This window comes from Talpa occidentalis, unplaced genomic scaffold, assembly GCF_014898055.3.
Source record: "Talpa occidentalis isolate TD23 unplaced genomic scaffold, MPIMG_talOcc4v2.1 talOcc4.2, whole genome shotgun sequence".
Lineage (NCBI taxonomy): Eukaryota > Metazoa > Chordata > Mammalia > Eulipotyphla > Talpidae > Talpa > Talpa occidentalis.
The window spans coordinates 3,369,994-3,384,365 of NW_023602073.1; the positions used below are offsets into that span (position 1 = coordinate 3,369,994).

The 14,372-nt window shown below is 44.0% G+C and overlaps 1 protein-coding gene across 26 annotated transcripts in view; it reads right to left on the reverse strand.

Annotated features, from left to right (window-relative positions):
• Positions 1-14,372, reverse strand: part of LOC119251631 (zinc finger protein 420-like) — a 257,400-nt gene that overhangs the window by 205,926 nt on the left and 37,102 nt on the right. The window contains exons 4-5 of one of the 26 annotated variants that reach the window (XM_054698267.1): positions 10,971-11,142; positions 755-4,323 (exon numbers count right to left, since the gene is read on the reverse strand). The exons of 22 other annotated variants lie outside the window; for them this stretch is intronic. In XM_054698267.1, coding sequence (XP_054554242.1) covers positions 4,308-4,323; positions 10,971-11,142 — 188 coding nt within the window. In that variant the 3' untranslated portion in view covers positions 755-4,307. Of the gene's footprint in view, positions 1-754; positions 4,324-6,221; positions 9,530-10,970; positions 11,143-14,372 lie in introns of those variants that run through there. 3 more of the 26 variants (XM_054698265.1, XM_054698266.1, XM_054698272.1) reach the window with 3 other exon arrangements.

Sequence of the window (14,372 nt, forward strand, 5' to 3'; positions counted from 1 at the left end):
AAAAACTCTATTAAAGAAAATAAAAGACACAGAGAAATACAAAGATGTCCCATCCTCCTAGGTGGGGAGAATGAACATCATAAATGGCCTTATTGTCTAGAGCAATTTACAAACTTATGCAATACCTACCAAATACCAAGGATGTTTTTTATAAGGAAATAGAACAATCCCCACATTTATATGAACTCACAGAAGGTCCCAAATAGCAAAAAATCTTGGGAGAAAAGAAGAAAATGAAGTATCACATTTCCTAACTTAAAAATATATGTAACGCCAACAATAATCACAACATTATTTTACTGGAACAAAACCAGAACTCAGAGCAATGGAAGGCAACTAAAAACCCAGAGAGCAAATGATATAAATATGAAGAGTTCAATCTTGGACAAAGGAGCTAAAATCATACAATTCAGACAAGACAGCCTCTTTAATAAATAGTACTGGGATGCTGGGCCTCACCGGTGGCGCAGTGGTTGAGCGCTGGGTTGAGAAGCTGCCGGCGGCCTCTGTGGTGCCAGTTCGGTCCCCGGCTGCTCCCCAGCCACAGGAGGAGGGTCCCACATGGCGCGCAGACCTCCCCTGCCGCCCACTGCTCCCCTCAGCAGTGTACTTCAGTCCTTGTGCCTGCTCTGCTCCACGCTCTGGCTCTGTTGAATTCTCTCACCCTCCCGCGCTTCTGACTGTACCCAGTGCATGTATAAACAAACAAACAACAAACAAACAAACAAATAAATAAATAAATAAACATGCCTCTATTAAAAAAAAAAAAATAGTACTGGGATGGGCCCCCCTGGCGGCCTAGGCGTTAAGAGTCAGTGCTATCACGGCTATTCCAGACCAGAGAGCTGACCCACATGTGGCACAGCCGACCTCACCTGTCCCTCACTTATTTCCCCGAGCAGTGTATTTCAGTGGATCTGCCTGTTCTGCTCCTCACTTTATTTCTGGTGAACCCTGTCAAGCCCGGAACATCTGGTCTCCACCCCAGTTCTTCTATGCATAAATAAATAAATACATATTTTTAAAAAATGGAGCAGGGGAACATGAACAATGACTTGCAAAAGTAAGAACCATGACCCATTCAAAACTCCATACAGGGCCTTCCTGGAGGCACAACATATGAAGGTATCCATAGCTACTGCAGCATGAGTTCGATCTCCAGCTAGGGAGATACCCATATGGTGCTACAGACCTCTCCTGACTCGCCCGCTGCTCCCCTCACCAGCATATTTCAGTCAGTCTGCCTGTTCTGTTCCTCACTCTGTCCCTGGTTGTGATACATATTGAATCCTCTCACCCCCCCACACCTCCGGCCTGTACCCCAGTTCTTATATGCAAAAATAAATAAATCTTTAAAAGAAAAACTCCATACAGAAAACTAAATCCAAATGGATTAAAAGTTTGGACATAAGAGCCCAAAGCATGAAGCAGTGAAAGAAAATTAAAGGGTACACTACAGGACATTTGCTGCAAAATGTACGAGGGAACACAACCCCAACACCAAGGGAAACAAAAGCAAGTTTCACAAGTGGGACACCACCAAATCTAAAAGCTTTTAGAACTCAAAAGAAACCAGCACAGAAACAGAAAGGCATCCTACAGAATAGAACACATGCAACACATCTGAAAAGGGGTTCATTCCAAAATTGTAACATTCCCACCCAGTGCGAAAAACCAACCAATGAGTCAATTAAAAAGGGTAAAGGAAATAAACACTTCGCTAAAGAGGAAATTCTGAGGTCCAAAAGACATAGGAATGTTCACCTTAATTTATCGTAACAGAAACATCAATTAAAACCACACTGAGATGCCACCTCAACACTTGAGAATGCCCCAATTAAAAAAGAGTGATATGAACAACACTGAAGAGGGTGCAGAGAAAAGGGAGCTCTCACCCACGGCTGGTGGCCATGAGAGTTGGACAGTCCCTGCAGATAATGGGGCAGAAATTTCTGAAAAAAATAAAAATGGAATTTTCATATGTCAGCAATACTTCTATAAGTTATTTATCCAGGGCCTCCCTGGTGGTGCAGGGGTTAACACGCAACCTATGAAGCAATCCGCAGCCACTGCAGCATGAGTTCGATTCCTGGCTGGCCAGGGAGCAACCCACATGGCGGGACAGAACTCTCCTGTCTTGCCTACTGCTCCCCTCAACAGTGTACTTCGGTCTGTCTGTCTGTTCTGTTCCTCACTCTGTCTTTGGTGCATCCTCTCACCCTCCTGTGCATCTGGACTGTACCCCAGTTCTTGAATAAATAAATTTTAAAAGTAAATAAAAATTTAAAAAAGAATAAATTAAATCTATTGAAGAAAATCAATAGACTTTATTAAAACATGCATTAAGTTCACATTTAGTCTAAATATTTAAATATCACTGTATGCTCGATGTTGAAAATAAAAATGCAGACATTTAAGAAGCATTCTTGTTCTCCTGAAACCAGGATCCCTAAGTTGGTGGTCAACAGAGTCATTATTTAGCTACTGTGCATGCAAAATTCCATGCCCAACACGGAACAGTCACCTGTTCTGTCATCATGTGCCTATGAAGATTTCTTTTGGCAATATCATCGTATAATACTCATCTCTCTATTACTACCATAAACAAACAACACGATTTTAATGAACTGTGCATTTCCTCAAGGAGTCCTTCGTGATATTATTTGACATATTCCTCTGTCTGACTTCAACGGCAACATTAAGGCCCAGAACTCTTCTTGGTGATTTAGATCAATGTTTTGAGTCAACCAGAAGCAGCATGTCCATTCATATTTTCCTGATACATGGCACATTACTGTCCTAAATTTACCCTGCAAGTTAGATATAAACAAATCCATCGACTAGGACGGTCTCTCAGATGTTTGAGGCAGCAAAAAAAAAATCAAACGCCTGACTTTCCATACAAAAGGGGACAAAGCCAGAGAATGAACTGATTTAGAGCTGAATTATATTCATCACCTCTTCATAATATCTGAAGTATGACTGATAAAAAGTACGTGGAATGTAATTATACTGGTCCCCAACTCATCGTCTTGGACATTTAAATGTTACTAATAAATACCTAGTGCTTTAATGTTGGTTTATGCTCCAAAAAATATCTGATTTCAATGAGTGAAGTTTTTGAATTATTATTATAGTGCAATTTTGAAATGTATATTTAGAGTTGATTATTATATGACAACTTACTTTTCCCTATCTTTACTTCTTCAAAGTATCGTGCTAGCATGAAAATGGGGGTTGCAAAATATCTACTCGTACAAACCACTCATCACTTTACATTGGCAGGTTTCTCCGCAGTGTGCATTCTCTGATGTGCAAAGTGATTTGACTTCCGGTGAAACAGATGGCCACATTCTTCACATTTTGAACATTTCACTCTTACATGAATTCTCTGATGTTGAGCCAGTTTTGATTTCTGCTTAAAGGCTTTGCTGAATTCTTCATATTTATAAGCTTTTTCTTTCACATTTGTATGAATTCAGTGACAATGAGTAAGACTTGACTGCTGGTTAAAGGCTTTCCCAAATTCTTCACATCTGTACATTTTCTCAGCATTATGAACTCTCTGGTGTTCAGAAAGGTGACACAGGTAGAGAAAGGCTTTACCACAGTGTGGACATGTGTAAGCCTTTTCTCCAGTGTGAATCCTTACATATTTAGTGAGCTGTGGATGCCAACAAAAGGCTTCACCACACTCTTCACATTTGTGCCATTTCTCTCTCTGATGTTGAGTGAGTCTTGAGCACCATTTGTTAGTGTTGCCATATCCTTTACAGTTGCAGGGATTCTCCTGAAATGTGTGATGCTGGAGTAGTTTTGAGGACTCCTCAGTATGATCCCATGGAGATTTTTTTATCTTCCCATTCCCATCTCTGATGTTGAGTACTATTTGATTCAGAGTATGCACCTGCCCCATATGCACAATGTACTGAATGATTATTGCATGATGGACTACGGGACTGCCTATATGTTCTAACTGTCTTCTCAGGGAATATGTATTGTTAAAAATCTGATAGAGATCTCTGCTTACAGAAACACCCTTACCTATGCAAGGAACAGACATAAAATGCGGCTTGACCCAAGACCTTTCACTCACATGATCTCTTCTTGTGGGAAGAGTTGTATTCTGGGTCATTGTTCCAGCTTGGCTATCTTCATTGCAACAAATGCTCTGCCCTTCAATTGATCTTTGGCGTGTCTGGTCTTCCACCAATTGTAAATTCTCAAAGGCACAGATTCCATCTCCTCCCAGTTCCATATCTGGAAGCAAATCTTCTGTGCCTGACTATGGAATGAGGACTTGGATGTCATAAGAAGAGAAGGCTGGAAGAAAGCACGTGACTATTTACCATATTTACAGCACTCAAGACAAAATACATTCAATGCATATTCTATAAAATTAATATCAAGTAAAGGACATAGGCATGATGTTAAAATAGGTAATACTATGACTTCGCTCCTCCAATAAAGCCAAAAGGATTCTAGACAGCAACACAAATGTTTATGAAAAGGTACCATCCTTAGGGAACTATAAATACAATGAAAATACACAAAATTGCATGATATAGTCCTGTAGTAAAAATATTGATTCTGGGCCTCCCTGGTGGCACAGCGGTTGAGTGCTGGGTTGCGAAGCTCCCCGCAGCCTCTGCAGCGCCAGTTCGATCCCCGGCTGCTCCCCGGGGCAGACGCCTCCTGCCGCTCGCTGGCCCCTTAGCAGTGTACTTTGGTCCTTCTGCCTGCTCTGCTCCCCACTCTGGCTCTGGCGAATTCTCTCACCCTCCTGCGCCTCTGACTGTACCCAGTGCATGTATAAACAAAACAAACAAACAAATAAATAAATAAAACATGCCTCTATTAAAAAAAAATACCATGGAATTATGTTCGGGAATACACGATGTAGTGAGATATTGTGATGGCAACAATGTTGGTGTAGGGTAGGAATGCTGAAGAGTTGAGTTTTTCAGTTTCTAAAAGGTTTCATAGCTTTTTAATATGGCACGTAATGCACATTGTAACAATAAAGACACCAGGAGAACACATGGGCGGGAAATGAAAACGGAGCATGATGTCCTGTGCACACAGGCTAGATGACAATACTGTACACAAAAAATACTATTATGAATCAATATACCTCACTAAGCATAAAAAATATGATGACAGGGCCTCCCCGGTGGCGCAGCGCTTGAGCGCTGGATTGCAAAGCTGCCTGCAGCCTTTGGGGCGCCAGTTCGATCCCCGGCTGCGCCCCAGCCACTGGAGGACCATCCCACAAGGCACACAGATCTCTCCTGCTGCGCGCTGCTCCCCTCAGCAGTGTACTTCGGTCCTTCTGCCTGCTCTGCTCCCCAGTCTGGCTCTGGTGAATTCTCTCACCCTCCCGTGCTTCTGACTGTACCCAGTGCATGTATAAACAAAAAGAAACAAACAAACAAACAAATAAAAATATGCCTCTATTGAAAAAAAAAAAAAACATGATGACATATTACACATAAATCACCAGTCAAAAAAGGAGAAAGGAATAAAAGCATGTCACACAAACTCAAAGAAACAGAGAGATGCAATCGAGAGGAAATGAGGTATGAAAAAGGCTGATCATAAAGGAAACTTTTTCAAATAAAAATACCTGGGCCTCTCTTTCTGTAATTAGTTTGTTCATAAATGAAAAAAATTCCACATGGAAATGAAAATGTGTCTGAATGAATAAGAAAGCGACACCAATACAATCTAATCCACATCACACCCACCAATGATTTAAGTGCACCATGTGGAATGGAAGAAGGAACTGTAAGCTGGAAAAGTGATAATCAAATATGGAGCTGTGTTGAACACACTGATATCAGAAGAATATAAACTGAGTCAAAACCATCACAGAATGCAAAGAAGATCACAACAATAGAAAAGGACATATTTTGAGTAGTCATTAAAAATACTCCATATGGGGCCTCCCCGGTGGCGCAGCGGTTGAGCACTGGGTTGCGAAGCTGCCCGCAGCCTCTGCAGCGCCGGTTCGATCCCCGGCTGCTCCCCGGCCACCGGAGGAGGGTCCCGCATGGCGCGCAGACCTCTCCGGCCGCCCGCTGCTCCCCTCAGCAGTGTACTTCGGTCCTTCTGCCTGCTCTGCTCCCCGCTCTGGCTCTGGTGAATTCTCTCACCCTCCCGCGCTTCTGACTGTACCCAGTACTTGTATAAATAAATAAAAAATAAATCAATTTAAAAAAAAAAAAAAAAAGAAAATCTAAAAATACTCCATATGCACTAAGGTGAGGTCGCTGAATGTGTGCGGACCACACAGGCAGGACTGAATGCATAAGAGGAAGACAACACAATATTAGGAGAGGTTCCAGCCCCAATTGCGATTAGAAGGAAAATAATAATGTAAGTTCAAGAAGTTGAGTTGATCAATAGGGCCAAATTTAAATCTGAAAGCAAGATGCAGTTCACATACACGATAGAATACAGACAGCTAAGCTATACAAAAGGATGAACTCAGGCTATTTACAACAACAGGATGGAGCATAGCAGGAGGATTAAGCTAATGTAGAAAATCAGGAGAAAGACATTTGCTGGATAGCTTCACTCCAATTTCAAATCTGGAGAAACAAAATAAAGGAACCGCCAAACCAGAACAAACTCTAGAAATATGACTGCAGAATTGTGGGTATTACAGAGGGATGGAGAGTGGGTGTGGATATAGAGTTGGGAGGGCATTCAAAGATCTCTGGAGAAGGCCCACGAGTGCACTGGTGCTGAGTGTGGTGGTGACAGACCTCTGAGGAGATGAAACTCTATTCCCTAAATCAAATGTTACCTCGATTTAAAAATTTAAGGAATATATTGAAAATATGGAGATGAAATAAATTTCCCAAAAACTGTGGACTCAGAAAACGGTAAGATGTAAATTTCAAGCACTGACACACTAACAATTACACGGATCTCAGCTGCTTAAATTAACTCCACAACTCAAGAAACTAGAAAAGGAACAATCTAAACTCTAAATTTCCACAAAGAAGGACATTTCAAAGTAAAGAATAAATACATAAACGTAACATCATGGCAAAAATGTTTGGGCTTCTCTATGAACAGAAATCTGGAATTTGAAAAGAGCAATAAATTTAACAAAATGATAGTTCAGTTCACTAGAAAGGAAAGGCAGAAGACCAAGAAAATCAGAAGTGAAACCCATAAAGTTTTTATGTCTCCTCGGCACCGGCTACAGTCATCTGTAGACGTTTTCAAAGGCATGTACTTCCCTTCATGGCAGGAAGACACCTTTCTGTCAATTCTTATTTAAATGCTATATCACGCGCTGCTCAGAATGACAGCGTATGCAGCAAACTCTGCCTCATCTTTTGTCCAACTTTCTCCTGCTCATCGAAGGCAAGAAAATTCTGCACCCAGCCTGTGGCCGTCACTGTGAAAGGCTTTCTGCACATCCTTCTGACATCAACACTCCTTGGCTGCTACTGGAGTCACTGCAATCCTTGGTCCCTACTTCTACGTAATTCATAGCAGCTCAAGTTTTTATCGAGTATGTTAGTTGTACTATATCATCCTTTCACTGATGCCTTTGCTTTCTTCCAGATGATTCCCACGAGAAGGTGGAATTGCACAGATCAAACTCCTCCCAAGGTATGAGCCCCAACCTGAAACTCTTGGTTCCACGGCTTTAGAAACCACAACCTTAGGTTTCCCCTGCCATGTCAGACCATCCCGCCCCTCACGGAATGATTTCTGGGTTCTCCTCAGCCTCACAATGATTCATGTGGGTGGTCACAAGGCTTGCCGTTGAAACACGACTCATGTTCTAAATAACTCTCCAGTCAACCCCCTCTATCAGTTTTGAGTCAGTCACCAGGTAAATGACATCCCCAGTAGCCACACACAACCTCTAGCCCAGACTGCACAGAGAACTACATACACAACATGTCCGTGCAAACCATGCATCTCACCCGAGCGCTACAAAGACTTCACCTCCCTAATGATGGCTTTGGAGCACACACTCTAAAATAACATTCTCCACTTTTCCTCTTTCATCATGGTTAAACATTCTCCATGGCTTGATCTATTTAATATATGTATATGTTACATTTTCTTTTTTTAAAAGAATTTGTTTCATGCATACAAGAACTGGAGTACAGGCCAGTGGTGCAGCGGGTGAAAGGATTAACCAGTAACAGAGTGAGGAGTACAACAGGCAGGAGGACTGAAATACACTGCTGAGGGGAGCAGCAGACGAGACAGGAGAGGTCTGCCGCGCCATGTGGATAGCTCCCTGGCCAGTAAGGGATGGAACTCGTGCTGCAGAGGCCACAGATAGCTTCAGAGTGCTGTGCTTGACCTCTTACACCACCAGGGAAGCCCACATTTTCCTTTCTCACAGCATATCACTTCAACAAAGCAAAGACCACTTCCACTCATAGATAATTTATCACTGACAAAAACATACCATGAACATACTGAGTGAAAAAAAAAATGCCTGAGGCCTCCACGGTGGCGCAGAGGTTGAGCGCTGGGTTGCGAAGCTGCCCACAGCCTCTGCATTGCTGGTTCGATCCCCGGCTGCTCCCCAGCCATTGGAGGAGTGTCCCACATGGCGCACAGACTTCTCCTGCCGCCCACTGCTCCCCTCAGCAGTGTACGTCAGTCCATCTGACTGCTCTGCTCCCCGCTCTGACTCTGGGGAATTCTCTCACCCTCCCGCGCTTCTGACTGTACCCAGTGCTTGTATAAATAAATTAATTAAAAAAAATTATAAAACAAAAAAACAACAAATGCCTGAATCAGTACCTTAAAGAAAACAGTCAGTGAGAATAAACTAATAGAACACAGAAAATGTGACTACTGGAGAATAATTTCCTGCACGATCAGGGACTGCATACTGGTGAAGTCCAACATTGACAAACATTACAAAAAGAGCAGGAGGACATCTAGAAGAGAGTTTATGTGGAAACTGAATAAAAAATCACTTCGATAAATGCAGATAAACTGTCCAACGTTTGGACACTGAAAAAGTAGTGCAGTGTGGCCAATATCACTGGCCACTCTCTCAGCCTCCTGCTAGCCTCCTGCCAGGCAAGCACTGACTGACCTGAGAGGCTCTGGCGTGGGGGCTTCCTCCACAGACCACGGCTGTACTCCTCAGGATCGGTAATACAATGCCCTGCGATGAGGGACAGTGTTGGTTCGGTCAAGTTAAACTTCAGTTTTGAAGACTAACAAAGCAGTGTTGAGAGCTGTGCAACGAAGGTCAACTGGAACTTTTCAGAAAAAGGGCGAACACCCACAATCTAGTCTGTTGGCCATGTTCAACCTCACCACCACCCAATTTCACAAGAAAGAGCACACTTAATCAGTGTAGAAAACAGCACTTGCACTCGTGTTACACGGCAGCTTCCTCACAGAGGGACAGCAGGTGACTGCAGGTCTCCAGAATCACATCCCGGTACAGGGTCCTCTGAGCATCATTCAGGTCCTCCCACTCCTGCCAGGGGAAGTTCACAGCCACGTCCTCCAATGACACCATCCCCTGTGAGGGAACATTTCTCCTCATTTCAGGGCCGTCAGCCTGGGTCACACAGCAACAGTGTAAACGCTCCTCCTTGTGCTCTTGTAGAGGAGGCACCATCTTCCTACTCTACACTGTGTTGTGAACGGTTCTCAGGAAAAATAGTCTTGCCTCTGGATTAACCCATTCGCTCCTAAAAGAACCACGATAGTTTATCTTACAAATTTGGAAGTGTCTTTGAGTCTATGAATACAAGGATGAATAAAATCTCCTTGAAGAGCTTATCATCTGGTTGGCAGGTAGAACAGACACATATGTGGAATAATGTGCTAGGTAGCGGTGTGAAAAGTCTGCTGAAGGCAGACATGGTACAAGAGAAGGAAAACCAACACTTTGTAGTGTTGGGTTACACGTCTCTGAAGACCCAAACGCTTAGCTCTTCCTTGTAAATCTCACAGTCATGAGGATGAGACAATAGCAGATGTCATAGAGTGAGAAAATAAAAAGCACTCGCCATGATAACTGACCTGCAGAGAGCACGCTGCCAGGCAGAGTCCCCGGCAGTAAGGCAGGAGAGAGAGTGAAAGTATTCTGGAACTGAAGTCAGTCAGCTTTTATGAACTGTGGGACATGTGAGCTGAATTCACCAGAGTAGAAGGATATGTGGGGTCTCCCTGGTGGCACAAGGAGTGAAGCACCTCAGATCTGCCTGCTCTGCTCCCCACTCTCTTTTTTTTTTTTTTTTTTTAATAGAGGCATGCTTTATTTATTTGTTTGCTGGTTTGTTTGTTTGTTTTGTTTATACATGCACTGGGTACAGTCAGAAGCGCGGGATGGTGAGAGAATTCACCAGAGCCAGAGCGGGGAGCAGAGCAGGCAGAAGGACCGAAGTACACTGCTGAGGGGAGCAGCGGGCGGCAGGAGAGGTCTGCACGCCATGTGGGACCCTCCTCCGGTGGCCGGGGAGCAGCCGGGGATCGAACCGGCGCCGCAGAGGCCGCGCGCAGCCTCGCAACCCAGCGCTCAACCGCTGCGCCACCGGGGAGGCCCCCCACTCTGTCTCTTAAGAGTCCTCTCACCCCCACACATCTGGCCTGTACCCACCTGTTACACGCACACATAAATGAAAATGAATCTTTTAAATAAATCAAGCTTGAAGGGGAGTTTGGTATTTGGGGGAAATACACTCACTGGGCAGCAGGCTGAGCCACACAGCAGGGCTGCAGCGGACAGGCCCGGCACAGGAAGGTGAGGGGCCAACGGCCTCCCCTCGTCACCAGGGGAGTATCATGGAGGACGAAAAAGACGGGGAGTTGATAGGTAAATTTCCATCTGCTCATGACCAAGAGGCTGAGCTGACCCAGCACAGGCATTAATCGGATGCAGGGCTGTGAGCCTGTGTGGCCCCTGGAGAGGACACTCGCGGCTCTACAAGGCACCTCTGTGACAGGATTACACTTACTGGGCGCTCCTGGGAGTCAGAAGGAGGGGCTCCGACAGGCGGGTGGAGGTTGCCCTTTTGTGAGACTCATTTCCACGAATAAGGGAACATCCCAGTGAGGAAGTGTCCAGGTTCTCACATTGGAAGGACTTGTCCAAATGTCTCCATCCCTTATCAGAGGGGGAAGCGGCACCTTAGGACCAGAGAGGAACCATATTCCAGACATCTCATGTAATGCTTACTTATCGCCAGAACCTTCCATGTCTTAGATGTGCCTTTCATCTGTTTCCCCCTTATCCATTTACACTTGGCATGGACTCCAGGTCAGCTCCTTCCCTCTAGTGCCGATGCTGCCTCCCATCACCTCCAGGGATCCTCTTTTCTCATCCCTTCCCTCCCACTTGCTTCTTCTCTAATGCATATAGTTCTAGCACTTCAGAGCCAGACTGATTCCCAGCTGGTCTTCCCAGATACTCTTTGGTGCCTGAGGAAACCTAAATGTCAAGTCCAGATTCCTTAGCCAGGCAAACTGAAGACTCCCCTGCGAACTCTCATATTCCAGGTGAGCAGCCTCATTAGACCTAGAAAGTCTGGGTCACAGGTCTTGTTCCCTCCAATAATCTCTCTAGCTACTGTTCCTGCTGGTCCTTGACGTTGGGGTCCCCAGTGATTCAGCTGGCCCAAAGCAGTCTCAGATAGCCCTTGTCGGATTTCCACCCCTCAGTGTGCTCTAAAAGGATATTAGAACTTGGGGGAATTCAAGACTGAGGACTGCTAAGCGCCCGCAGGCTTTGTGGACATAATCCCTATCAGCTGCTGTTACTAAGGACCCCTTGGCATTCTTGAAAATTGTACAGTATGTCCTTCCGAAGCATTGATTGCCAGTGTGCACAGGTCAGAGACAATGGGACTTACATACTTAGATGTTCTAGAACATAATTCTGGAGTTGAACCCTCATCAAATTTGAGCACAAATATTGATTAAGAAATGAATTAATCTGTAATTGCTTAAGAAGCGCTCCTAACATTTTTTAGGGTTTCATTTTCCATCATGGCCGAAGGGAGTTTGGTTGGATCAAAGAAGACAGAACTTGAGTAAAATCAGGAAAGAAATTTATTTCCAGAATTAGAACAGCATTTAGAGGAAGTCCAAACACCAACTTCGATATGGTGATCTCATTTTGCACAACCTTGGTGGGCCATATTCCTGCCGCAGAAGCAGTCATAGGTCAAGTCACCTCACAGGAATTCACCCAGCAGATGTAGACTCAGAGAGCGTTCAAGAGGAAGCCTGAACTTGAATGAACATGACAAAGGACTCTGAATGTTGTGCGTCAACGTTTCTGTAGAATGTAGAAGTTTTGGTCACACAAGCCGTACCACATCTACTTGGCTGTGAGTTAGCTCAAATTCTTTGTCATCTGTTGTCTAGAATTCTTGGACAGTCTTCTGGCAGGGGCCACTGCAGCTGCCAAATGTAGAGACGGCCCAGGTATATCTAGGCAGAGGGATCTTCTCTGCTTAGGTGAGATTAAGGTAAACATGGGTTAATAAAGTGGGAGCCTACTACTTGGAATGAGGTGAAGTTATTTTTTCTTCATTTCTACACAAAATTTGACATACTTCATATATGTGTATATATGTGTAATTCATTCTCATGACAATTACTGCAGTCATGTCATTTTTCATATTGAACCATCCAGACTTGTCACAACAGGTGCTAAAAAGGCATAGGAGAAAAGCAGCAGGAAGTAAAACTTGAAACTGGTTGTGCGTGTCTCTGTGTGCAGCAGGAGAGGGTGGGGGATACATGGGCATGGCAGGACACAGACTTCTCTTTTTCATTTTATTTATTTATTTTTATAGAGGAACATTTTATTTATTTATTTGTTTGTTTGTTTGCTTTTGTTTATACATGCACTGTATACACTCAGAAGCACCGGAGGGTGAGAGAATTCACAAGAGCCAGAGCGGGGAGCAGAGCAGGCAGAAGGACCGAAGTACACTACTGAGGGGAGCAGCGGGCGGCAGGAGAGATCTGCACGCCATGTGGGATCCTCCTCCGGTGGCCGGGGAGCAGCCGGATATCGAAATGGCACCTCAGAGGCAGCGGGCAGCTTTGCAACCCAGCGCACTCAACCGCTGTGCCACCGGGGAGGCCCACAGACTTCTCTTTGAGCAGTAAACAAAAATCTGAATGACTTGTAGTATAATGCATGTGTTCTTATTAAGCAAGTGCCCCCAAACTATGGAAGCAACACTGATCTAGCAGGAGAAAATATAATCCCTGGTCTACAAAACAAGAAATGGGCCTAATATGAGAGAAACCATCACAAAGAAATTCCAGATTTAGGAAGGAACTACTAGTTCCTGCATTGGATCTAAAACTTAGGACAGTGGAGTCTCCATCTAGGGCTGCCTTCCAGGCCACCCCGATGGAAAAAATTCATCATCACATTTTACATTTGAGCAGCTGGTACTTTGAGACATTGAGCTTTGACTAAGCGCTCTCCCTTCCTCACTGTTCAGAACTACTCTTAGGTGTACTAGTGGATTATAAGATGTGAGAATGTTATGTGTGTGCTGTGATGGTACCCACGGTAACAAGGATTTGTTGCAACTTGATTGTCTAAATGGGTGGGCCAAATACTGAATGCATGAACATCAGACCAGCTCAGAAGAGCCTGAATACAAAGATCACGGGGACCATGCTACTCATGTCATCTGACAAAAGTCGGGGCATGGGGCAGATTTCTGAAAAATCAGGAATCTCATTAGCTGACTCCTGCTAGAGTCTCCTCATTTGTTTAGGGCTAGTTTCTACCATTGCTAAAATAAGCATTTAAAAGTAAAACTGCAAATACTGATCAATCACTGATTAACCAGTTTGATGGCAAATGACAGTGCGTGATACAAATATTACATTTCTTATAAAATTAGTAGTTCTCTGCCAAAGGCAGCAATTCAACATTTGGCCTTACTTGAACAAGTGCCAAAACTTCTGGGAACAAAAAGCTCTAAACATCCCTGGGCCAAGTCTTTTGGCATGGAGATGTGGCCATTTAAGGGAAGGGTTAACTGGAGGAAAGTCTTTTACTTTACAATTAAAGATAACAGTTGAATGTCAGAGGTGAGCCAAGCTCCAAGTATAATAAAACCCTTGAAAAGCCAGAAGGCACCATAGTCTCCTGCTAATTCATCCCTGTTTATTTGGTGCTAATTGGTATGGAAGCTGTTAGAGGACACATTCGAGAATCAATCGACAGCAGTTTTGTGACTGGCTGAGCTAGCTATAACCATCTTTAGCAATGCCTCTGAGAAAATAGTGGTAACTCCTTCCAACTACAAACAACAATCAGCAATCTTACAGAGAAAGGAATTTTCCCTTAATTATTAAAGTTAGACAGAAACTAGGTCCAATGG